Source organism: Falco rusticolus, chromosome 20, assembly GCF_015220075.1.
Source record: "Falco rusticolus isolate bFalRus1 chromosome 20, bFalRus1.pri, whole genome shotgun sequence".
Classification (NCBI taxonomy): Eukaryota; Metazoa; Chordata; class Aves; order Falconiformes; family Falconidae; genus Falco; species Falco rusticolus.
Window position 1 is genome coordinate 2,716,107 of NC_051206.1, and position 27,129 is coordinate 2,743,235.

The following is a 27,129-nucleotide window of genomic DNA, read 5'->3' on the forward strand; positions in this document are numbered from 1 at the left end:
AAACAACGTAAAGCTGAGCTAAGAACAGACTAAGAAATGGCAGAAGGACTAGACAGAAAGTTTTAATATGTTGGTCAAAAAGCCATTCCTGCATTCCACTAGAAGAGTTTACTCATGTTTCACTATTATCTCTAGAAAGCAGTGCCATTTATTTTCTCACTGCTAGACTATACAATGGAAAAATTTGTGGCCTTCAACTTCAATTGCTGTTCCTTCATATTGATCTTTCAGAATAGATGTCCTCAAATATGAATCTCAATTCACATCACAATTTCCCTCAATTCATATCACAATTTCCCATATGAAAGGCAGTCTATGAACAAGCACATATCAACTGTAAGCATGAAAAAGGCCGGGAAAAAGGCTGAGCGAGTTGTTGACAATGCCAGTTTCACATGTTACCTTAAAACCATTATTGTATCTCCAAGAGAAGCAATCCATCCATTCACCTCTCACATCTCTTGTCCCATTCCTGTAGCACCATTACCTATTCCGGCACAAACATTTGTTACAATTTGACAAACCAGTCTGAGGAAGCTAACTCGGGATAAAACTAATCTGACAGCAAATAATCCAAGACATGTAATTTTCATTCAGGTCAGTTTCCCAAAGTGTCAGCTCAAAGCAGCAGCTGCTGAAGGTACAAGGAAGGCCCATCTCTTTCAGGAGCAGCAGCTACTTGAAGCGACAATGAACGTACAGGCATGTCAGGATGCAATTTGAATTCCAATTCCTCCTTCCATACCAAGGCCACACCTCACCCCCACACAAGCTGAACAGGGCAACTGTTGAAAGACAATCCAAGATTTATTTTTTTTTTTTCTCCAAATCACCTCCATTATTTCTATAGATGACCCCTTACGCAATGCACCAAGAACAGTACCTAAGAAGTGAAGTTTTTGTTATGTAACTCCATTAGAAAAAAGTCCAGGAACTCTCAAAGAAGTGTCTTTGAGAATCATTATATATTTGTGAGAGTTGAAGCTGAAGATTTATTTCAGTATGTAGTTCTTGTCTGCTGGACTAGTTTAATATTTTAAGTTATTTGAAAAGTTAAGTTCTTCAGACTACATTTATAAGCACTATACACAAACACATACAGGTTGTAAATTCTGCGAATCATCTTCTAACCTTCTACTAACGGGAGAAAGGCCAGCTGAAATCACTACTTTTAAGAAGCAAAGAACGGTCCCTGGAATACTTTTTATATTCACCAGGGAAAAAGGAAAAATACAGCTACTACCATTTAACAGACATGAATATATTAGACATTATTCAAATTTTAAATAAGCAGCTATATCCTGAAGTCTCAATTACCTTAACTGTTCCTCAATATATGCAATTATCTTTTCTCAAGTTCTCAACATAGAGTGCCAACTGTGTATGTTTGGAGATCACATTATTCCCAGAGCATTAACTTAAGAACTGCAATTGAAAATGCAAAGAGAAACACTTCCACACAAAATGCATTCTATATACCTGGGAAATCAATATCTTTCTTACAATACAACTCTTTTAAAACCCTCTTTTCCTGACCCTAAAATTTTCTTCCAAAATTAGATGCAAGCATAACTGCCTAAGGGGTTTAACATGTGACCTAAATATGCTGGTTTTCTTAATGGTGCTATCACTTGTGGATCGCTACAAGGAAAATACATTTTTATAAAGAACAGCTGACCAAATTAATAATTTCTCCTCCAGTGCTTAACAAAAGCGTGGTAAGTCAGGAGAAGAGAAGCTTACAGCCATTTCTGTTTCTGTAACAGAAACAGAGTCATGCACAGAAGCCTCAAATAATTATTTTCAGTAATTTTAACAACTCACAGCGACAGTACCTGATGTCTCATTAGCCAGCATCTTCGTTTTAAAGGCAAATGTAACAACCATAGACCTTCCAGTTGGAGAAAAGAACAAGGCAAGACCACCATCGTGTAACACTGCCTGCTGCCCAGAGCCATGCCCTAAAACAGTCCTGCTTGGCAAGCCCGTAAGCGAGCAACAGTGTGTTCCATTCTTTAACAAGTGCACACACACACACGAAGTATCCATACTGTACGGCATTTAAACATTGAAAATGTTAACTGAAAGCGGCATTTAACTAGTGCATGCTGTAAAAACATAACTGAGCTAGAAAGCAGTATCACCAAGCTAGAGTCACATACATTCCACTCAAGTTGAAAATCTAGAAAACTGTGTGGATGTAGTTATTTTGACTGTAAGACCTACCACTGCTTCTTGGAAGAGATTATTCTAAATTGGTTTGGATCAAGTATCTTCCTGTATTTCCTGTATTTTATTTTAAATATATAATTTAAAAAAAATATTTAAAACTTACTTTGTTTCAAATATATAAAATACTTCCTGTATTTTATTTTCATAGAAACAGGGTAACTGTTCTCTCTATGCACAAGTGCCTACCCTATGCCAGGACTTTTCACATGACTACTGATCACCGACTGACTGCAAACCTTTTTGCTCCATACTAAAAATAATGTAGACATAGTTATGGTACTGCATATTATAGAGAACTGCAAGTAAGAGAGAAAGTCTGGAAACTACCTTAAGGCAGTTATAAAAGCATCTTATACTAACAAAATTGCTTTGGGAGCACAGTGTTTCTTAAGAGGAAAGAACCAATGGGAGCCTTAACTTGGTACCATCAGTAATCGATGTTTTTACTGCAAGAGGTCCAGTACCTCACAGATTTAGTTGCACACACACTTAAACAGCATCTGAAACAAAGAAAGCCTAATTGTGCAGCATTTAAACACGATACAATACATCAGTTTAGGTCAAGTCAAAACCCCAAACAAGGGATCCGGTTTTTCAAATCATATTAAGAGTGATAAAACATGATAAAAGAAGATTACCGTTTGTCAAATTATCTTTTTTAAATGCTTTACAGTGAAGCAAAGAGTTAAGTAATCCATCTCCCATTTACGTGACATTCTCTTCTACAAGAACTTCCAAGAAGCTAAACTGTACTGATACTAACAGCTCTTCTAATAACAGAGCTAGTAACGATGCTAAACAAATCTCATTTCCACACACTGCTTGCGTAGACACTGAAGGAAGAAAACACATCCCATGTGTACTAGTTTTGCTGCAAAAATATGTCAAAAAGATTACAACATGGTGACGACACTGTGTATGCCCCTGCATGTGTGTTTGCACATGTGCACATCATACCTAGTTTCAAAACAAACCCAAAATCAACCCAAAACTATTAACTGTCAGACTGCACAGCAGTTTGACAACTGGCTTTTACGCACCTAAATCCATGCTGCTACCACATGAGGTAGTTCTGCATTCTCCACTTGCTCTCAGGCACACGTTTTCATCGCCCCTTCTTTACAGCTCCACGTTCGCACATCCACACACCCTTCAGTTCAGAGATCCGATTCCACTGCAGTGTAACCCAGTAAAAATCTACAGGCCATTTGTTTTCAATAGCAGCACAGACTTGGACCAACTTCAGTCTTTATATTTAAAAGATCACCAGTGCTGCAGGATCTCTGTCAAGCATTACTGCACCAAACCAAAGCTGCAGCTATTTTATTTGGCCAGTATTTTAGTTCAGTCTCCTAAGATTACTGTTACGGTATTGGTACTAGAGATATTCTATTGCTGGCCTTCAGGTATCTCGCGTTCAAAGTATATATATTGAACAACAAAAGTTTTAAGTCCTTTTTATCAGTTGATTTTACCATTTGTAGTAGCACAGCACTTAAAGATCAGGGTCTTGAGTTGACTGTACATAAAGTCCTATCAAGAGACTGACCGTCTTCCAGAGTTCGTGTTTCCTTCAGCCACGCGATCACTCTCCACACCACGCTGGCACAAGCACACACACAGCACCGAGAATCAGAGCAGGGTTCAATTCAGCTGAAAAATAATCCAGTCGAAACCACAAATTTAAGTATTTTTCAGCTGGATCAGCTTCCCAAACAAGTTCATTGTCCAGTAACACGAACACTTGTGCCAGCAAAGTGGGAAGTAGCGCCTCTTTAAGCAGAAACGCTGCCAAACATGTAGCCATGGCCTAAATAGGCAAGTCAGAAGAGAACAGAAAGAAGGGAGGGGGAAAAAAAGAAAGAGACAAACAGACAGTACAGCTAGGAACACCCAGCTCTTAACGCTTACTTCAGCACTGCAGCCACTAAGGCGTTCTATTCTTCATTTTAGTTCTTCCAAAACACTTTCTAGGAAGCTCCAAGTACCACAGAAACCCATTTCTAGGGTAGAAATACCCAAACCAGAATCATTTAGGCAGCACCTTTAAAAGCTGTGCAGTTTCACAAAGCTGATCAAGAGCTGTAGCCCACCAGGATGGCCACCGATAGCCAAGTGGCACTCATTTGTACTGTTGGGGTCTGACAGCTTCATCACCCTAACTGCCGTATTTATGACACAAAAGTCTCACTCCTTTTTCCAAACTGATTTTTAATCTCAGCCAAAAAGGACCCCAGAACAGCAAAGCATCACGGAGGGAACAGAGCACCGGTCAGCACGACTGACAAGCTGAAGTGCCCTAGCTACCAAACCCACGTCGAGAGCGCACTGAATCACTCCTGGGGAGCTGAGCAGCCACTTGCTCTTTAGCAGTCTGCTAAACGCCCTTTGTTTTGGGGGACTTCACACTTTGAATGCACACTTTAGTCAATCTAGACCAGCAGTTCCTAGAACACAGTAGCCTATTTCTCTCTCTAGACACAGACCGCTATTCTGCAAACAGCTGAAGATAAAAGAGCTGAAATACAGAAGCAGACTCTGGAATACAGAATAGGACTATAACCTTGGGTCATCTTGTTTGTCTACAGCGTTATTTCAACACACACACACCCCCAAAAAAAAAACCCCAAACCTACTGCTAGTCCCTGCTCCTTCTAACTGACATTACCTTACAAGCACACAGAACGTAGCCACAGCCCTCAATAACCCCAATTAAGCTCCCTCCCACAAAACTACACCCCAATCTTTCTTCAGCATTATTGTTGCAACGTCTCACACCTTTGCTACTTTTCTCTGACCATTTTTCCTCCCCTCCTATTCCATCAATTCCCAATTTAAAAAGCCCATCAGTGACTTTAATAATAACGCCACCACTCCTTTTCTGTGTGCCTCCTACCCACAAAGACAGCTCAGTAGAAGCCCTTCCTCCCCCCTGATGCCAGCAACATCCCTCCACCTGCGAGGTGTAGGCCCCTATTATTCAGCTGTTGGTAAACCTACAGATCTGGATGGACCACCAGGAACAGCGGTCCGGTACGACAGAGCTGACCCACCTTGTGAAGGAGGCTCAGCAGCTGTAATCCACTGTTACACACACACGGTACGCGACAAAGAGAAAGCTTTCTTTCAGGGAAGGCAAGATGGTGAACTCCAGATCGTGGTAAACTGCTTTTTACAGCAGTCCTCATTCCTGGCTCTAATTTTTCCTTACTCTGGGGTAACTATTTTTGTGCACTGAAGACAAACTAGCATTACTGAAGCAACAACAAGCAGTTCCCATAGCTGCTCTGCAATTTTGAAGTCTGCCAAAAATAAACATGAAGCTACACTTGAAAGATACAAAGTACCTAGAATCAAATACAGAAAGCATTCCTGCACAAGGGAAAGTCAAATCTTGTTTGTATCACTGACCACACAGGAGCTGGCTAGGGATAGAAACCTAAGAGACTTCATCTGTTCGTCATCTGCACAAACTGAAACAGACTACAGCAATGTTTTGGCTGTTAAAAGAGGAAACAAAACAAGTCGTAGATTATTAACCAAGCAGGACAGAATGGCTAAGCCTCAGACTTGAAAATTAAGTCAGTAATCGGCACCCACAGCAGGTATCGAAGTAATTCCTTCAGAGACATTTGGGCATGAAGTAGTTAAACACACGACTTAAGTTCTGGCTCCCAGCCTCTGACCCAGACTATCAGACTTTTACATATCTTTGGATTACACTTGAAAGAACATTTAGATACAGAAGCTTGACTCTTTTCCTTCTGCCAAGTAATTAAACAAATTTGACTTAATTTGTTCAGAAGTACGAACTCATTCCATTAAGCAAGTGTCTAGTTTTCAGAGACAGTTTAAACTCACAATTCTTAGTGGTTTCCAACTGGAGTTGCCATTATGCCACATATTGGAAAAAGGTAACAGCAGAAGACTAAAAACAAGTCCCAAAACAACAAAACTGCTGCAGAAAATCTTTGCAATCCTTTTCTTTAACCATTTCCCAAAAAGGAAACTTCCACACGCTAATGTCTGCTCTCGAGTATCTCTGGACAGTTAAGTCTTATTTGCATCAAAACAGTGATGGCACAAAAGAAAAAAACAAAAACCCCACACATTACCGATGCTTTTGATAACCCAATCACTGAACTCATCAAAAACACTGACTGTTCTCCACCGGCGAAAGCTAATGTCCTGGCTCTGGATTCTCCAGAGTCCACAGAACAGGCTGAACACAGGTTGTAGGACTGGGCTCCAGAAAAACCAATACGAAATTAAGAAGGGAGTCAAGCTTCTGTTGAGCAAATAATCACCTATTTCGGAAACAGAGGCAGCACAAGCTACAACAGCCTTGCCCTTACACAATGGATTGCTAAATCACAAAAAGGCAATCTTTTGCCATCAGTTAAAATTAAGGACCCAAATTATAATGAAACCGATGCTCAGATATCAATTTATAACCCGATTTCCATTGCTTAACTTTGTCATCTGATAGGCCCAGGCCACAGCTTACAACTAAGGATAAATTCTGTACGTACCAAGAGAAGAGAGGCTAGCTCTCTGCTCCTCACACACCCATACTCAAGTTAGAAAAGCTTTGCTACAGCAGAACGACACAGGCAGGCCCCAGATACAAACTCATTGCCATCTTCTTTCCTCAAGCTTTACTAACAGCTTTCCCTCTCCTTTCCCTTCCACCCTCATTAGCTCTGAAAGAAACGTTGTCACATCCATCTATCACGCAGGGCTTAGAAAGCCAGAAAATTAAAAACTGTATGTATCAGAGTTCATGTTTCAGCCATCAAAGCCACCAAATATTGACTTTGTAATAGACAGCCATTCTGGCCAAAGCATCTAAAGAATTACAGGTTATACATAGGATGTGAAGGTTATGAGGTCAGACCTGACCTCAAATACACTGGAAGCTCTGTACTACGGTTCTTAGCAAGCTGTTTCAAGGTGCTGCCACTATTACTGTGTTAAGGATGTTACTCTCCATTGGCCTGTTTCACAGGCAACACTGTAAAGAGACCACCAGTTTTGCATTCTACCAATTAATGCAATTAAATAGATGCAGTTTTCTTGGTTAAAACCTCTATTAACTTAGCTTAAGATAGCTTTCCAATATAAATATTGCAACCTTGTGTTATGAACAGGAACAGAAAGCGAAACCTTCCATTTATTTCAGGTTTGTTTTCTTCACTTTGTTTGTACTGAAGTTTCAGCATTCCACAGCAGAAGTTAGTTTTTAAAATTTGAGCTCTAAAGCCATTCACAAACCAAGAATCCATACCCTAGGTGCTACTGTACACAAATTGGTACTGTCCTCAGGCACAGACACGATTAGATTCCGTGCTCGTCAGCTTGCAGACCACAGGGGTTAAACAATCATTTAAGTTTCAGCCTGCAAGACTTTCTTCAGCTTTCACCAGCATTTTTTTTGGTGGTGCCTGCCACAAGAAAGCAGACAGAAAGGCAGGGAGGGGAAAAAAGGTCGTCAGGCTGCATTCAGAGCCACTGTCAACTTGTCCTCGGCTATTCTGAAGGAGGACCAAGCATGCAAAGCTGCTGTTGCAATTTCTGCAAACACCACACAAGGTTCCCTTTCATTGAAGGGAACCTTAAAGCCAGAAGTATAGCTAATAACAAGAAAAATGTGGCCAGCTTGATAGATTATTAACCCTTCCGACAGCAGCGCAGGGAGACATTGCGAAGCGTAACGAGAACTTGAAGGATTGCATGGAAACTAAACTCGCACTTTGCTTAGGCAGCTGGCTTTCAACCATTTCCAGCATGAATTGTGGGAAGCTGAATGCCCAGGAAGAAGAGAGGATTGCAGCTCAACAAATTCATTAAAACCAAGTATGATACCAACCTTGGGACCTCTATCCAGGATCTAGGCATTTAAATTTCAGGATGTCATGCAGTGTATCAAAGCTCTGGGGTTGGCACCTCAAGACTACGTCAACTACTGACAACAAAACAAAACTTCTCTTTGCTCTTTGGGTCATGAAGATCAGGCAGCTACATCTTCCACAAAAGCAAGAACAGACATTCTTACAATTTTTTGGAAACCATCCTGACTCGCTTGCTGAAACAGAAGCTATTTAATTCACTTACAGTGAAGGCTTCCCTGAACTCCACCCACTCTGACTCCAGCAATACACAGCACAGCTGCTAACCTGTCAGGAAGCATAAGGCTAGCGAGTCATCTTTCGTAACGTCAAGTACAACGCTGCAGAACAGCTAAGGAAGTTAAGGACGGACTATTTCCCGACTTCAGCATTTCAAGATCCCTGTAAAAGCCGCTTTACCATACATACATATATATAAAAAGTTCGTTATTATTACGTGCGTGCCACCACGTCTATTTTAATGAAGGATTATTTGCAAGCACCTGCCATACAGCCACAGCTTCTCCAATACTGGTACTTCATTAAAGATCGAGTTTGCTATATAATTTAAAATAAAGATTACAGAATTTAAATTCTGCCAGGGAAAAATATTATACTGCATTTAGCAGTAGTTTTGAGTTCAAGCTTTAAAATATAGTTCCTGCAGAATTTAAAATTAAAATAAAAAATGTTACAGCTTTCTTGTTTCCTAAAGCCATCTTTCAGCTTGTAAATGACAGGAGTCTTTGAAAGTGCATCGTTTGCCACATGCCACAGCTAATAAATAAAAACAAGTCACTTATGTTTTATACTGATTTTTTGGCCTTTGGAAGTTAATATGAACCACACATCAAATGGGGAAAATAATGGAAACTGTAGTTGCCACTTTTCTAGATACTACATTAATCTCACTTGTAAGACAGAGCATTCAATATGTTTTTTTAAAAAAGAAAAAACCCTAGGAAATAGCTAAGTGACAAGGCCAACTGCTTTGCAAAATAAAAGCCTTAACTCATAAACTTACAGGCTGTGTTGTGCAAACAGGACTTTACGGCCAAAGACATTTTTAAGTCAGTGGGACTTTCCTCAAAAAAGCAGAAATTCTGCTCTCCAGCACAGCTGCCACCAGCAGCACAGAAAGAGCGCCGTTCCCCTAATGGTCCCCGATCCAAGGGAAGAAAAATAGCAAGTGTATTTTTTGCAGTCACAATCAGAGGCAGCCATTTCAGCGTAAGATGACATTTGTCACTGCCACCTTCAAAAAGTTTTAGGCAAGTACCAGTATGACTCCAAACACAAACCCCTCTTTACTTCCTAAGTAAGCATGCGGAAATATTCAGATTTTTTCCTCTTCTGCTTCACAGAAGCTGAAAAGATTGGGAAAATTACTTGATCTTTATCTAGTACTTAGATCTTCAAAGAGTACAAACATTAATTAATTCTCACAACACCTCCCTATGGAATGCAAGTATCACATTCCCCATTTCGCAGATTAGGAAAAAACACAAATCAAAAGCTGAGTGAGTGACAGGACAATCTCAACAATCTTGGAAAACAAATTCCAGCAAAATATTTAAGAAGCCTGAATTCAGCCCTTCTTAAAAGCGTGCTGAACAGTACTTTCAAACCATAATTTAATCCTGAATCTGGGCACCTGAATGTGCATTAAATGTCTATTTGATTTTCCTCAAGTTGAATACGGCAACACCGAGCTATTTGTTTTAGTAAGACTGCATTCACATCTCCCTCCCAAAGGAGCAGCTAAGTAGTCAGAAAACATTCAGTAAAAAATAGTGCTCTTACCTTCTGCTACATCATCATCCACAGCGCCTTTCACCTGAGAAAAACACCACTGAATGTCATTTCCTCCTCCAGCTCCTGAAAAACACCATCAAAAAAATGAGACCCCCCACCGCAACACAAAGAGCACACAACAGTTCCCAATTGAAAATTTCAGACCACACCGTACACGCCTACTTCCTCAGCAGTGCTGTCGGCACAATTACAAATTGCCCCTCCCCACCTTTTTCCTTTACAGATATTGTTTTCGTCGTTAGTGGGCTGCCAGCGTTCAATGCAAGGTTTGTCAAAAACAGCGTAAGCACAAGCAGTAGCAGCGACAAAACCCCCCCATCGCCAAAAGCTCACTGGAGTAAGTAACGTCGCCAGTGCCAACTTTAACGGTGCATCTGAAACGAGAGTGCATGAACGTCTTTTTTCACACGATGCTTCTTCTGACTTCAGAAGTCAGAACCCTCTACAAACACACACACACACACACACACACACACAAACTTCACCAGTAACCGTCAGAAAAAGCCGTACATTTTCGGAAAATTTCAATCTTTCATTCGACATAAACCAAGCCTGCTACTCATTTCCTTCCTCCACAAAGACGCCGAACTGCACCTACATACTAAAGGCTAAAGAAAAGAATTTTACCACAGTTTTAGAGTCTCTTCACAGAAGCAATGAAAGCAATTATCAGCCTTAAAAAAAAAAAAAAAAAAAAAAAAAAAGCAGCAAATCCAAGCGGTAAAGCAAACAAGCAATCTGATGTGAACAAGTTCTACTACCATAGAAAACGGATCGGAGAGAAAACTTCAGGAACATTACTGCCTCGGCGGAAGGCAGTGATTCATTTGAACCCTGCCACCAAAACACACAAAAAAATCACCACCCATTTCTTTTGCATTTCATTCTGAGCAAATCACTGCAGGGCTGAGTACATACAGGAAGAGGCTGAAATGGGCTTGCCGCCTCCTTTTTTTTTTTTTTTTTTTTTTTTTTCTTTGAAAGCCACTGTCAAAATGGAACTTTTCCTCAACACAACTCAAACAGGCTGAGCAACAGATGGCATTTACACATTAATCCAGAGCTCTGTTATGGCTTTTGGGGTAACAAAGGATACAGAAATTACTTCTTCCCTCTTCTACGCTAAGTTGAGGGGGGAGGGGAAATCAAAGACTAGGAAATCAGAAGAGCCAAATAATCTTTCCAAAAAAGACCATGTGCCTTAGAACGTTAAGGGAAGTGCTGGAATACAACCAGAGTCCAGCCTGCATTTTTTGCCTGCCTTCATTTCTCTTCTGAAGGATTACAGACAGCCAAGCTCCGGAACCCGACAAGGCAAAGGCAGGCAAAGGCAAGCACAACCCTCCATCTATGCAAGAAACGTCAGAATGCTTTCTTTCTGCATTTTGAAAAGGTTTGCGCACACATCTCTGCCGCTTCCCAAAACCTGCACAACCCCTCTTCCTTCCTCTCTCCAGCCTCTTCATTTGTCATTTAGCAGCTGGCACCATGGAAGCATTCCAAGGGGACAGCCTGTAAGATAAGGTGCTGCTCTTTCTACTCATGGCTAAAATTCTGTTTTTCAGACAACCTACTTGAAGCAAGTTAACAGTCTCCCCTCCGCCCCCGACTAAAACAAAAAGCGGAGGGTGGAGCCTGGGCATATGGTGTAGGGGGAAAAGGCAAGGCACAAACCCAAGGCAGCCTCCGCCGCTCGCTCCTCCAAACGCAAAGCGCTGAAAAGACAATTCAAGGAGGGGGATGCCTAGATCGCCAAATGAGGAAACGGCAAGGGAAAGTCAGGAGGAAGAGACACCTTATGCGTGCCCGCTCCCAGCCCACCGGCGGCACTTCGGGATGCCAGACGGGGAGCGGGCGCAGGGAGGCACGAGCAGGAAGCGCCGAAGCCCCGCACGATGCGATCCCCCCGCGCCCGCCGTGCCTCTCCCGGCAGCCGCTGGCGGGCTGCGCCCCGCGGGAGGGTGCGACTGTCCCCTCGGCACGGGCACGGCCGCAGCCCGGAGCGGCGCCCAGCAGCGCTGCCCTCGCTCCACCGGAGCCCAAACGCCGCCGGGAGCCGCAGGGCCCCCCCGCCCGCCGAACTTCCGAACGGCCCCCTTCCCCCACCGAAGCCCCTCCACCTCCCGGTTCCGCCCCCCCCCCCCGGTGAGGGGGGGAAGGCCGGAGGGGGGCGGGAGGGGGGGAGCTGGATTTCCCCGGAGGGGGGAGGAAAATCATCGCCGCGCTGCTGGACCCGCGAGGCGTGAGGCGGGGCGGGCCGGCGGGGCCGGGGCAGCGAGCGCGGCGGGTGGGCAGCGCGCCGGGCGGGGGGCAGCCCCCGGCGCCGGGGACAGCGGGGACGGAGGGGGCGGCGCTGCCCGCCCGCCGCCGGCCCCACCCGCGCCCCCCGCCCGGCGGCAGGGGCCGGTGCCCCGCGGGGCAGCCTCCCCTTACCTGCCATGTTGGGCTGGCGATAGCGGCCGCGGCGGGTCGGGCGGTCCGGGCGCTGCGCGGCGGGGCCGCCGGTGCCGGGCGGGGGGCGGCGGCGGGGGGCGGATGGCGGCGGATGGCGGCGGGGGTGCGGCCGGCTCCGCTGCTGGGGCTGCCCCCGCTCCGCGCCTCGCTCCGGCCCCCCCCACAACGCTCCACTTTCAAAATGGCGCCGGCCGAGCTGGGGGTGACGTCACCCGGCGGGGGGGCGGGCGGGGCGGTGCTCCGGGGAGGGCGGGGCCGCGGGGCCGGGCCGCCCCCCGAGGGCCGGGCCAGGGGCGCCGCGGGGAGGGCACCGGGCACCCCGCACCGGGCACCGCACCGGGCACCGCGGGGAGGGCACCGGGCACCCCGGCCTGGCCCTTCCCCGCTGCCACCGCCCGCACCAGGCAGGCTGGGTCCCTGCCGCCGCCGCGCTCACCGCCCCCCGCCGTGTTTATCCTCCGTCCGTCCCCCGCGGGCGCTGCGGGGCCCGGCCACCGGCTCCCGGCCCCCGCTGGTGCACGGGGGTGAAGGCTCCGCTCTAGCTCGCCGGTCCCACTAAAGGCTGGGCTGTGGTTAGCGTCCGGGACTGGGGTAATGGGTTCAGCGCTATCTATTTCAGCTCTTGGGAAAGTCATCAGTCTCCCTGCGCAGGTGTTTGTGCAAACGCTGTCGTTCCTCCCCGGCGGGGCTGAGCTCATTCATCTAGATTTCACCTGGGGATTCATGAGCTCATCCTGCAAACCCAGCACCGCCGAACTCACCCAGTGCCCCGTGACAGGCCTCCTCAGCCATCACGCACGCCAACTTCAACTTCATGTTTACGGTTCCAAACGCTTAAGCAGCTGCTTTCCTTACAAGAAAGGCCGTTGAATTCCGAGCGGAGTGTGGCTCAAAACACAGACCTGTGGGAACTGAACACCTCTAAACACACCAACGCAGTCAGGCTCCCCGTGTTTGTGAGTAAACACCAGAAACCCACCACTGGCCCAGATTATAGGCTACTTTGGACAAAAGCAGATTTATCCCTACATCCCAGATAAACATTGTGCATGCAAATCGATCTTGGAAACAACAATCATGTTTGAAAGAGCGCTCAATATTATACAGGGCATTTGAAAGAAGTGCGACTCACCTAAGCCTGCGACTACCTGGAACCAAGTGTTTGGCTTAGTCCGTTTTGAGAGCAATCCAAAAATCTAAAAACAAACACACTGCAAGTTTGAAAACAGTCACAAGCAAGACTGGCTCTTTTTGGGTCGCTGTAGCATTAAGGCCCTTCTCTTAACACCCAGGTCCGTGTTTCCCAGAGCTCAAGAACAAATTCACTCAATTCTACAAATCTGTGGCTGCGTTTAGTCAACACCAAATTCAGAATGAAAGCTGGCATCCCTCTTTTTTCAGGGTTCCTTAAAAACCATCCTTTTTCAACCCTAAATGAACCATCCTGCAAGCATTCAGCAGGAAACTGTGCAAATAAAGTCCAATTCATCCATTGCCTTCTGTACCATTACTGCAGAATTTGGCCCTCATAGTAGAACAAGCATTGTTTCAGGAACTTCTGTTGCTAAAAAAAAATAGGGGGGGAGGGGCAAAAAGACCTGCAATTAGCTCTGTAATATAAATTAATGAAGCTTAGCACATACCTTATAATTAAAACAAAATCCCTCTTAGAAAAGACTTAATATCATGGTGCCAGAAGGATGGATCATAATTCCAACATTTCAGGTTTTTGTTTTGAACTAACTGAGCTACAGAATATAATAAAGTATAATAAATAAATAGCATTAGATCACAGCCGGGGCAATTAGTAAGACATCTTGGGAATCACAAGGTTTGCTTGGGTGTGCACTTGCTTGTTAATTCAGACAATACAAGTGTTCACACCAGTACGAATGGTTAGTGCAAATTAGCAAGAGTGCATTTCGCAGCTCTGACTCCAAGTCTGTAATCATGTACTTCTGCCCCTTTGATTTCACTGGAGTTTAAGCATTTGTTCAGGTGCTCTGGGGAGACAGTCACTGTATCCTATGAAATTTATACACAACCACCAACAGCACAAAGCTTTAACGAACATTTATCTATTCTGATCATGCTTTAATTACTAATTCTTACTCTACAGGCCAACCCCTTCAGCTCAGACTAAATACCAGGAGGGACATACAGGGACACAGAAAACAGGTCTGGTTGTATTTGTTAAAGGCCAGTGAACTATACACGGAGCGGTCAGTCCACAGCAGTGTAAAGCAGGAGCTGTAGAAGTTAGAGCTTCAAAATCAAAATGTAAAATGTGAGTGGCAGCCAACAAAAATACATATATTAATGTCAAATCACCGGTCAAACAACTAAGGCCCCAAAGAAGAAATCCATCAGCTAGTCATGCTGTATCTGCTTTAGTTTCCCAGTAATTTGACCCGTTAGACAAGCCTGTAATGAATTACAACAATTCAGTTCAGAAATAAAGGGAGTAATTGTCACCAAAATTATCGCTGGAATTTAGTAATAGCTGAGCCATCTGAGGTCACATGCAGGTTAACATGAGGGCAATGTAATTCCCTACAGCATTCTCCTCCGTACTTCATTCTGTCTAGCTTGAAGTGTCTCAGCAAGAGGCTTCCGTAGCTTTTTGGCAGCGCGTTTCACAGCCTTTGCTCCTAGAAAATGTTTGCTAATACTCACCCCGTGTTTCCCCCTTCTTAATTTCACATAATTGTCTCTGCTTATATAGGCACCTAATTAACAACATTATCAAAACAGCGCTGAGTCACATCGCAAGGCTGCCATGTGAGAGTTGATGCTTAGCAGGTGGTCAGGCAGACCCTGACTCTGCAATGAGTTTCAGGCAAACTGCAGGCGCTGCCAGTCCCAGCCCATCCAACCTCCTCCCGTCACGCTAACGCTGACCTCGCTCTGGCGGGTAGGGCCCTAGCACCGTTTGCAGCGTGCCAGCCGCCACGCCGGAGAGCTTTCTGCACGCGTGCAGAACCTGCATTTGCTTTGTGTGACAGTCAGGCTTTCCTCAGCTGCCAAGTTTGTTTTAACCAGGTCCCACCTGTAAAGCCCCAGCTGCCAGTCACCAAAGATTTTCAGCTAAAACCAGGGTTTAAGCAGGGGCTTAAGCATTTCCAGTTCTCTGCCTTACTATCCTAAACTTCAGTGCTACACGGAGCCATCTATTGCACCCTACTTCACTACTACAGTTCCACCAAAGTCACTGGGGTTCATTTTTGGAAAGAGAAAAAAATCAAGTTTCTAGCAGTTCTGAGCATCTGTACTGTTGCAAAAATACTCAGAAATGGCATAAAACATCATCCTCCCCTGATCGGTCACCAGGCAGTTTAGCTGAAGATCAAAAGCAGAAGAGGATGGTACAGAACTTTCAGGTCACTTTGCAACCACCAGTGATTTTCTGGAGAGCCTTTTCCCAAACAGAAGAACGTAACAGCACTATCTAATGGTTCTGTCACCGTGTGCCCCAAACTACTCATCGCCGAGCAAACCTGTGCAATGAGAGCTCACTAATTCTGGTCAACAAACAGCTTGGGTCATCTCAGAAGTGTAAAGTTCATTGGATTAAAGCTCTGCTATTACAAGGGGAAGCCTCAGCATTTTCTTTCAGAAATTACCAAGGCTTTTTTTTTTTTTTCTTCTTCTTAACTTTAGCCTGGTGCAAGCAAACAGAAAAACTAATTAGGCGTGGAAAGAATTTCATTATGTTCATTAAAGCAGTAGTTTGCAAGACAGGTTTAAAACTAGCTCCAAAGTTGATTTGCTTAGAGCAGGTCCGGATTACAATGATCGAAACCACAATTTGAAAAGTATTAGTTTAAATGGATTATTTAAGCACAATTTGTACAGGATTCATGCACCTGAATTTTGGCAAGAGTTTTATATTAAAGCAAGTGCAAAAATACATGCAAGGATACAAGGAAAACAAGGCTTCTGGAAAAGAAGAAAAAAGGCCTTAGAGGTAGACAGGAAGCACCTGTTTGGAGGGAAGAAAACAAGCAGTTTTTAGCTGGGAGAGCTTGTTTGGGAAGGTAGGAGGCGTCCCATTTTTTTCTGGTTAAAAAAATAAGAAAAGAGGGCTAACTTGAAATGCATAGAAAAATTATGTCATTATTTTTAGGTTTCTTAGTACTCCTTTCCCCCTCCCCCCTCCTATTCTATAGGAATAGAAGTCCAACTAAAATTTAAGAGAACTGTTATGGGAAACTAACAATCCTGCTGAAACTAAAACTGCAACCACAGGAGACGATAGGAGATTCACAACACCTAGATTTAGCCCTTCCTGTAACGTAGGAGCTGCAGTTAACAAAGCACATAGTTCAGGATAACTTGGCACCTCAAATCTTCCACCTCAGGATAATTTGCACAGAACTTAAAACTCTGAAACCTACTAGCAGCAGGAAAAACAAAAAAGACAAAAGGAGAACAGTCATGCTAAACTAAGCACCACAAACACAAGGCAAGGCACTCAGAAAGTGTTTTTATTCTAAGAAGAATGACTAAACACTGAACTACAGTACCAAAAAAAAAATATCTGCAGCACATCCACTACCAGGCATTTTAAAAAAGCAGATTAGATAACCACCTACTGGGAATAGTCTAAGTAGAGCTGCTCCCTGCCTAAGGGTAAGAGATGCCTTAGTCCTTCCCAGCCCCAGTTTTCACCATTTTACAGAGAAACCACATTCTTCAGCTTAAAAACACAGTTTCTTTGTACCAGGGACAAAACCACGATACACCAAACCCACTAAATCCATACTCAGAGAACGCTTTTAAAAGCATTTAGATTTCCTTCTCCTATAGAGATTTCGAACGGGGATAATTGACATTCCTTAGTCTCTTTGAACACACTGAGATCAATGAAAGGGACCACGAAAAACACCAACAACTACAACAAAAAACTATCTTGGGGAGAGGGAAAAACCCAATACTTCACGCACAGACTTAACTGATGACATGCTGCATCCCTAAGAAGCGCAGAGTAACTCACAGGTGTAGCTGTCACCCCCTTGTAAGGCACATTGCAGGAAGGGGAGGAGCTGAGGTACAGAGCTGCAAAGGACCTTGAGCAGTTTTTGCTGGGGGTTGGTGGGTTTTGGTTTGGTTTTTTTAAACCTCTAAACTCTCAAGGCCTATAGACAGAAGTGTTTCTTTTTGGGGAAAGGTTGTACTGTTACTGAGGGAACAGAAAGGTTTGGTTTTCCTTACTGATAAGCCTGCACAGGTGATCTAAATAAGCAAAAGAGAAGCCTGAGAGTTTTATGAAACCATTTTCTTTAACAAAAGCAGGAAGTTGAAAGCAAGTGTGTTAAAAACGCTGCCCTCTATAAGATTTCCCTGTTATTTTTAATAGTGGTGTTTAGCATCTTCTATTTAAGTTTCCTACTAAGGCAAAGTACTTTTATGCCTTAATTAAGTTAACAAGCTATTATCCTTCACGATGAGCTGGAAGAATTACACCTGCGTGAGTTTGTTTCGAAAGGGATATGTAAATACAAGTCTTAGCTCAAGCCTTGTAGTTATCTTGCAGGTATCACTGAAGCCAGTGCTACTAAAATATGCAAAAAAAGCCAACTGATCTCAAAGGAACACCATCAGCTCTTTGGAATCATGTTTTTGTACTTTGAGGAAGCCTGTAATTTTACCAGCATTTTGCAGTAAGAAGTTAATTGCTAGCTCTGTGTGGTGCTAGCAGGGTGTATGAACTTATCACATCAGTGATCTGACTTTGCTAAGAGAAATGTTCCTTAAAAACCATGGATTGTGGGAAGTGATGATTAAATATGTAATTTGGAATAAAATGCCACTGTAGTCTTTGAACTCAAGTGTTCTTGCTCTTGATCCTAGGCTTTAGACAAATCTTGTACTTTCAATCAGCTAGGTGTTGCTAACTTGTGCTGTTTAAAGGGTGTGAACAGATTGAAGTCCTAAGCCCTGGAATCATAGAAAGACATAAGAAGTTCAGCTGATATTTTTCAAGGAGTTTTTACCTTTTGATTCCAGGCGGGTAATGTGAAAACGTGAATTCTAAAAAAAAAAAAAAAAAAAAAAAAAAGCACATGCAAAGACATTACTTCGTCACAGCTCTCTTCTCAAGCCATACAAGTGGAAGTATTAGTAGTAACTTACTCTGAGTAGTAACACTATCGCTCTAGTACTGCTTGAGTGATGCATGCAAAAAATGACGTGTGCAGGTAACTGCTTTAGTCATTCATTAACTTACTCCTTGAAGTATGAGTTCATTTACCTTTTGGTTTTGTTTTTCATTAACAAAAGCACAGTATTCTAGGGTATTTTTTTTTGTTTCAGACTTCATTTCATTTAGTGAACATTATTTGAGTATTTGCAGCTGAAACTGTTCTGAAAAGCATTCTTCGCTTGCTTTGCTTTGTCGCACAGTTCTTCTGGTAGCAGGTTTGTAAGGATCTGAAGGTAATGCCAGGAATGAACTGAGAGGGGAAGGAAGGGAGGCTGAACTAGCAGAATGAATTGTTCCATTCACATGGCTTTTCTGCTAAGGAATAAGTTAACATTGTAAACAGGAGAGAGGTGTGGTTTGCAGATCAGACAGGAAATCCTTAGTTCTAATCCTTGCTGTGTTGTTGAGTCCCTCCGAGACCTTGAGAAAATGCTTTCTGCTCCTATTTTTTTATTTGGAAATAAACTGGGGATGGAGTCTGTCTCTCAGTTAAAATGTAACACGCTTTACAAACAGCTCACGGCACACAGGCTTGGAATCCACTTGGCTCCTTGTCTGAGGCTGTTTCCCTACCCTGCTCTGAGGACCAGGGACCTTCAGGGGCCCAAGTCATCAGTGCACACGTATAGGCTTTGTTTTGCTCCCGCGCAACAATGCAAAGCAGATGCTTTACCAGGGATATAAGGAAATGCAGCCTCACAACCAAGAACCATTGTCTGGTGTGATTTGTGGCCAGGCAGCCTGCGCTGCCATCCGTTGCACACGCTGTGGCTGCGTTTAGCCCTGCTGTAAACAGATTTCTTAACTTCTCTCCCTCGGGTTGCAGGGAGCGCACCTGCGAGTGAAGATGGGTGAGAAGGGGTTATGGCTGAGGAGAGCATGTTCCTTGGGAGGACTCTGCCGTGTGTCAGGCCCTCGTTAGAAGCCGCAGGCTCTGCGTGCTGAGCGGTGCGGCCGGCTCTCGCGCCCTGCGACACCGCATAGCAGATGCTGCCCGTGTCTGATGCAAAACGCCCTGCAACCAGCAGGTGATGGTGCTGGGCTGGTGATGGTGCTGGGCTGGGAACACCGAAGAAGCACAGAGACTGGAGGTCAGGGCAGAGATTCTGAGGGTTTTAGTGCGGATTCTCTGTATCGAGGTAAACACCCTTGTAAGGGAGGAATCAAACTTACAATCTTATCATCCTGCTTTAACCGGGGAGAACCTGCAGTAACATGGTCTACCAACAGCAGCATGGAAAGGCGAAAGTCCAGGCTCCTAATAGGCGTGCCTTCGCCTCAGGTTTCTCACTTTTCCTATAACTAGTGCTTGCAGCTGGAGTTTCAGAGTTACTGAGCACACACCACTCATGCTAGTCCAGAGGAGCCCATGGAAATGTTTCCAGAACTGACAGACAGTTTTATTCCATCACATAATTAGAGAAGGGAAACTCTAAATAAACAGTTGTCTGTTACTTCCCAACACTTGTTGGCTTTTAATATAGCTGCAAGCATTTCAAGTTGTCAAAACTGCTGATAACTGTTGCTGAAATGTGGAGAGCTTTCTCGGTATTCTTATTTGTAACTATTTTTATTTTAAAACTCCTTTAATCCTTGCCCTGAAAAGCTTTGTAAACCAGGCTTAGTTTGAAAGACATCTCACTTTGAGAAACTAAAGAAACTGGGTCCTGGTTTGCATATCTTTTGTCCTGAGCTTGATATGCTAGCCTGAATTCAGCCATGAAGTTTTGCATGTGTAGAACTCTATTCTCATCTAGTGCTTAGTTATAAGAACCCACCTGACCGATGGGAATCTCTCTAGTTAGACCAAAGACATCTTCCAATGTTTGCAGGGTCTGTTTTTCCCATGGTTTTCCATTCCTTCTTAAGTATTTTCCACATATTCCCCTGCTTCCCTTCCTCCCCTTCCCCTTCAGAATTCAAACTGTATCTTTGATCCTCGGAGAAGCAACACCAGAACAAAAACTGCAGCAAGCCCGGCCAGCTTCTCTTTATTTTGTCTCCGCTCTCTACATGGAAGCACCGGTGCGTGCAGATGACCCAAGTAACTCTCACGTGGTTTTCAAGAGCAGAACTCTGATCACTAAATTACATGCTTATGCTTTAGACATTCTCAGCTTGGCAAATGGGAAGCTGGTTACAAGATACCAATGAAAGGAACAGTTAATTAGAATTAAGCCTGCCAATATGTCTCGATATTACTGCCACAGGCAACTGCTGCCATCCAGGAGGAAAATGTATTGCTTTCTTTAAGTGAACTGCAACACATTCAAGGTCTGCAGTAGAAGGTCTGGCTTAAAGTAGCCGTGTAGAGAGAACCCCTGAGAAATAGGAAAAGGCCAAGCTGTTTAACAGTGATGCTTGACTGGCCTACCCTAGAGACTATTTAAAAATCCTAGACAACATTAAACCCTGAATTACTCTGCATATTGACCTCCCCCCTTTCCCTTTCAGTGCCTTTAAAATCTTTGCACTTACTTCACTACCTGGAATAGAACAAGTTTTCCTTTGATGTTCCCTATACCTACAGTATTTGACATGATCCTGTTCCTTGCTTTCTCTGCCACTAAACAGAGATATCTGGGTATTTCTATCCCTGGAAGAAAAAATTTATTTTTTAAACTAGATGTTACTCCGTAAAAGACTCCAAGAGGGATGGAGGAAGAGAAAAATAAACAACTCCTTTACTGATACTTGATTATCAATTCATTTAAACTACATGAATCCTGTTCTTGGGCAAACACAAGTACGCAGAAGCATACTAGAAGTTCCTGCTTCTAGATCATCAGATTAATTGTCCATATTTATTATTGTTATTCTACTTCTATTCTCTGTTGCTTGATTAAAACCAGTATACTCTCAAAAGAGCGTATTAAACGTGATGCAGAAATGCTCGTTGCTTTGGCTAATGGCCAGCCTTTCCAAAAACCACATATGTTCTAACACTCAGGTTTAGACTTAAAGCTCATCTTCCCTGGCATGCAAGCAGCTCAAACAGTAAGCGGGAGAAAAAAGTGGAAATGTGGATTTCTACTCCCCCTCCCATAAGGCGTTGGTATTTTCTCTAGCTCCATCAAAATCTCTTTGTTTGTGTTTCACTACCCATTGTTTAGCTGTTGGTTACCCCAGCTGCACAAATACATGAGATACATGCTCCGTTCCCTCCTGAGGCCAAGTCTCAGAGAGCGAACATGCACAGCCCCAAGACCTCTTGGCATGGGGCACCTCAGCCATTCGTGATCTAAAATTAGACTCCCACCTTCTCGTCATTCTATCATCAAACCCTGATTTCAGAGTCCTAGGACGGGGAAGCTTCTCTGACACAGGTGAAGGCTGGGCACACAATCCTGAAACTTTCTTGACAAAAGAAAATGAAACAGTGTTCATGTAAATGTGAATGTGCAATGAAGTGAATTTCAGAACTAGAAATGTTATCGCTAACCTAGCACAAAAAGTAATAATGATTTGAGTATGCTGTGCCTTTTGTTTGCTCTCACAGAAGTCAATATAGACAGATCTTCATTATTTTCAGTGACATTTAGATCAGGCTTTACACACAGACCAGGCCAACAACTTTTAAATCAGGTATTGACAGGTGAGCAGGATGTTTTGCTGAAGTACAAAAAGGGAAATCTTGGTCATGATTCATATAGTTTTAATACTTGCATGGGAAACATAGATGAGAACAGGAACAGATGGCTCCAAAAGGCATCCAGGTATCTTTGGAAAGAGCCATCCATATCAATCGTGTGGAATTTAGAGCATGGTCGCAGAAGGACGCAAAATCCAGTTAATAAAGCTAACAAGTCACTGCACTGAGATGCAATGATTATTCTCCTAACATTTGCCTAGAGTGTTGCATGCAAAGTGAAATGAGTTCATCTGAGCCACTAGTGCAAGATTTAATTATTAAAAAGTGGTTCAGTCTGACTTCTTTTACTTTGCTTAACAGTAAATTGAGAGCGTGCATGGAACTACAAGTAGTATTCCTAGCATTAAGCCAGGCCACTGGGTAAAGCTACGTTTCTGCAGTTTCGTTGTTTTTTCCTTTACGGTTACTGAAGTAAAAAAAGTAAACTTCTCCCATCCCCATTGCTTAAACCAAAATGAGGTTTACATATTCCTGCTCTGTGTCTGTCCGCTTCCCCACAGTAGCTTTTGACTCAATGATACATTTCAATTAGGTTTTGTAGTATTGGATGCTTCAAGGATATTCAGCCGCTCACAGCTTCAACGATATATGACAGAGCTTGAGTTCCTGCCTGCTCTGACACAGGCTGCACAGTGAATTCAGGCTTATTAAACTCTAGAGAATCCACACTGGAAAAGTGATGTTAAAATGTTTCGTCTGTGGGAAACACCTTAAAGTCTGCCTCCCACTAGATGGCAGAGAATCCAGCTATGAGGAATATGTATCTTGGAGACCAGACTTCCCCAGCTCTCCTGCTTTTTTCTGCTTTTGCTGTGTGCAGAGCCTCCTCTACTTGCCTTCTGTTGGTGACATTGAGTCCAAGGCTGAATAGCCCCAAGGCAGAGAACCACAAGGTCAGAATAATCAGTTTGTCCCATTCCATGTTTTATCATAATTGCAGAAAGTTCTAAGAAAGTGGAAGGCACGTGAGAGATACTCTTTGAAAATACAGAGCTGTTCTCCAGGCAAATCCGAGCCACCGAAGAGCACACATAAATAAGCAGTACCAGAAAATTACCCTCTACCCAAAAAGAAAAGAAAGGTTTTCTGGTTTGAGAGGAGCTTCATCTTTCCAAAACTTGGTCACAGTCCAAACTGGACAGCAACTACAAATATTTCCCACAAACTGGAAGTTCCCTGGACTCTGCAGGGGCTCTGTGAAATCAACAGGCTTATCAGTCATGTTTCCAATAGCAGGCAGGAAATTACCAAGAACATCAATTCACTGAACAACTCCAGGGGGTTCCCATGATGTCTGACTTCCCGCAAAACTGCCAGGATAACTGCCTTGCTGCTCAAGACCACAAGCCTTTACGATGCAAGTCTCTAATCCAAGCTAAGCAAGGTACCAGCTTCCATGCCGAATGGATCAGGCACCTCTCCCTCCACAGACCCCGCAGAAACAAAACTCTGGCTCTGCCGATCAGTCCTGGGCAGCCCGGGTTCAGCAGAAGGGAGGCTGCCGTTGCATCGATGTTTCTGACGGTAGCAAAGCTCACAAAACAGTTCTGTAGTTACGTGGGCACGCGAGAAGGATGGGTGCAGGAACCATAAACCAGTTACAGGCAAAGCGTCAAAGTTTATGGAGCTGAAGCCTGCAGCGCTTCAAATGGAACAGTTGGGTCTCCACAAAACAGTGTTTGGTTTCTCAGACTATGTTTGAGCTGTTCTTATCGATATTGTGAACACAATAGTGAGTTTATTCAAACACACTGATGGCAATTATATTGTACCATACCTGGAGACAAAGCTAACTATAACATTTTAGTTTAAAAAAAGAATGTAGTCTCCAAGAAATGATCTAAGATAAGAAGGCAAGGTACAATGTTTTGATTTTATTTTTCCTAGTATTTCCCACAAGAGACTCAATTTAAGTTCTTGTTCTCTTTGATTCTGTCCAAGATCTTGGTCTGTCACATTGCAAACCAGTGCCCTAATTAAATCTGTTGCTGGCCATCATCAGCAAAGGCCAAGTCTCCTTTCTCTGTACTTTGCCAAACACCAACAAAAGTGTTTTGAAAGGCATTAGTTTTTCACTACACTGTAAAAAAGTGCATTTCAAAGCTTTGAAAGCTTTCCCTTCTGCACAACATAAGAATAAAATTTAAACCTCATGAAATCTTCTCTGCCAGCTCTCGCCCAACACTATGGAGACGAGCAGATTCTTTAGGGATCCTCGGCAGAATGACACAACACAGTTGTTGCAATCAAAATGGTTTATGGGGGTGCATTACAAATCAGGTCGTTTAAAAAAGCGCTAGCATCCAATACCCTCTGCAAACCAAACCAGCCCTAACCGTAACTTCAGTTCAAAGGACATGCCAAAAGCTCACTGCATCCTCAGAGGAAGCAGAAAACCGTGCAGGATCCCAGCCCTACCACCCCCCTACAGCCCCAAGGCAGCCTCACCTGGAGTTCGCAGGTTTTATGTGTGTGTGTGTGATGTTACGCATCCCTGTTCTGCCACATCAGTCATTCGGGTTGGCCTGGGTACCCGGCACCCCTCGGAAGGGGGAGCGGGCAGGTGACCTGCTGCCCTGCAGTTAACGGCTGTCCCCACCATGCGGGGGGTAGCAGCGTGAGGGCCACAGCCGCATGCCACGTCTGAGACCGAAGCACAAATGACTCGGCGAAGGTCATTTAGCACATCAGCGACAGGGCTAGAAAGCGAAGTTTCCTGGCTTTCCCATCTAGTGTCTTGCCTACAGAGCAGAAGATGGAGTTTTGCAGATGTTTCGAGTGGGTTATTAGCCAGGAGATCAAACCGAGGGCAGCCAGGCTGCAAGGTGCTGTGTGTTTTGTGAAATCCTTCAATCTGACCTCAGCTGCAGGTTTTGAGCACTTTGAAATCTATCTGTGGTCACTCAGCTCACTTTGGTAATTCATGGAAGAGCCAAGAAGAGATCACAAATTGTGTGTTCCTTTCCCCTTTCCTCTGCACCCTTGTCTCTGCTCTCTTGCTCAAAAAGATCCTTTCATTTCTCAAGTCATCCATGTAGCCGCTTTCATTTTCCTGTTTTCTCATTTTTTTGCCACGTTTTTGCTCAATGCTCGTCTCCTTGTATTAGATGGAACACTGCATAAGGAGGCAATTGTTTGCTTAAAGCACTGTATCTCTATTGTCCTTTTAGAACAGTAATGAGACAACTGGACTTTGGATCTGCCACAAGAAATTAGAGCAGCCGTCACGGAAAATGAAGCTGCAGTGTTGATTTGCAGAGGTCTTTTCCTGCAGCAGCTTGAAATAGATTCCTTCTCTGCTTGCTCTTCTGATTTCCCGGTGTAGTGCCAGCATCAGCATAACTGTTGCAAGCAGCCTGGGTGTAGCACTAGTTTCATCCCCTGTTGCCAAATATTCAGTTCCACAGAGGCCGGCCACTCCTTCCCTCCCAAGTGGTAGGAAGCTGCTGATTTTGAGTGCTGTGTTTGCCATCCACACAGCAGGGATTTTGTGATGTGGAGTGCTCTAAATATAACGGGACTCCTGTGGAATAAGTACCTTTTGTTGTGACCGTGATGGGTGTTTTATTTACCAGGAAAGCCCTGTCACCAGGAGTGAATTCTGAAATGTATTAATTCTGGACGCATTGCCGAATTCCTCTGTAGCTGATGTGACATTGGTCTTGAGGGGGAGGCTGGGGAGGCAATAAACGGGGGATTGGAAAATACCATCCACAGGGCCCAACCTGACAGCCCTACCTTCGCATGATCCAGAACGATGTTTATCCAGTGTTACTCCCTGCATTTAGAAATGTGGGTTTGGCCGTGAGACAACTCAAACCAAGATCTCCATGAGGAGCATTCCAACCCGCCTAGGACTTCTGTTGACAGCAGAAAGAAACCATCAAACCTTTGTTTTCCCAGCATCTGATGTTTCTAGGACTCCTAAGGAGGGCACAGCTACATGTACTGATAATTATTGTTATTCCTTGTTTTGTTCTGATACACATCGACAAAACAAAATAATCCAGATGAATGTTTTCACTTGCATCTTGTCAAAAATCATTCCGGAGTTGGATGTGAGGGTAAAGAAAGTTAACTGATCTTGGAAACAAGCTTTATTCCATGGTGATCTGCAATCCCAATGATTATATATAATGCTTCTTAAACTGAAACTGCCTTTTTTTGCTTTACAGGTTGTATTGATTTTAGGATCTGCTTCACGTAGCACTGAAATACAGCCATTTCTGGGGTAGATTTTGAAATCTGTTTCACGAAAAGGATTACAGCACAGATCAAAAAGGAGCTGATTCTAAAGTTTTTCTTTGTAAAAATCAGGGTAAATTCTTTCTTAGAAGACTGACAAGGAGTGAGGGGATCTGGATTTTGTTCTCTGTTCTGTTTCACATTTATTGTGTGAGCTAAGCAAATCATCTAATTTCTTCCTTCCTTTTTTCTAAAAGCAGGAACAACAATGGCTTCTTTAGCTAGGTTCATGTATTTGGGTTTTCTTAGTGCACGTAACATTAAGGAGCCTGACTTCTTTTTGCTATACAAATGACTCTTTTATTGCTATTTGCAAAGTAAGGCCTGAACTTCTTTTGGACCTAGGTGTAAAATGTATCCTGGGTAAGATTTTATGTGGTGTCAGAAAAACTGTAAAAGAAAACAACATCAAAACATTATATAAATCTGGGAAATTCGAGGTGGGGAGTAATCACCTTTCCTGGATTTTGGCCAAGAGCAAAGAAAATAACTCTCTGAACAACTGTTGCTAAAATATGCAGGTTACAGTACCTCTTTTTAGAAATACTTAACCTGTGGAGGAAAACAAAGTCATTGTCCCTTTAAATGTATACAAGTAGTCAGGATCTTGTTTTTTAATTCCCATCTGAGAAGGTGTA

At 43.7% G+C, this 27,129-nt stretch overlaps 1 protein-coding gene across 2 annotated transcripts in view; it reads right to left on the reverse strand.

Annotated features, from left to right (window-relative positions):
* PPP2R2A (protein phosphatase 2 regulatory subunit Balpha) overlaps nt 1–12,579 on the reverse strand; it is a 39,743-nt gene extending 27,164 nt beyond the window's left edge. Inside the window, exons 1-2 of one of the 2 annotated variants that reach the window (XM_037371453.1) lie at nt 12,369–12,579; nt 9,924–9,998 (exon numbers count right to left, since the gene is read on the reverse strand). In XM_037371453.1, the coding sequence (XP_037227350.1) occupies nt 9,924–9,998; nt 12,369–12,375 (82 nt within the window). In that variant the 5' untranslated portion in view covers nt 12,376–12,579. Of the gene's footprint in view, nt 1–9,923; nt 9,999–10,696; nt 10,760–12,368 lie in introns of those variants that run through there. The other variant, XM_037371452.1, reaches the window with a different exon arrangement.
* Between the last annotated feature and the right edge of the window lie 14,550 nt (nt 12,580–27,129).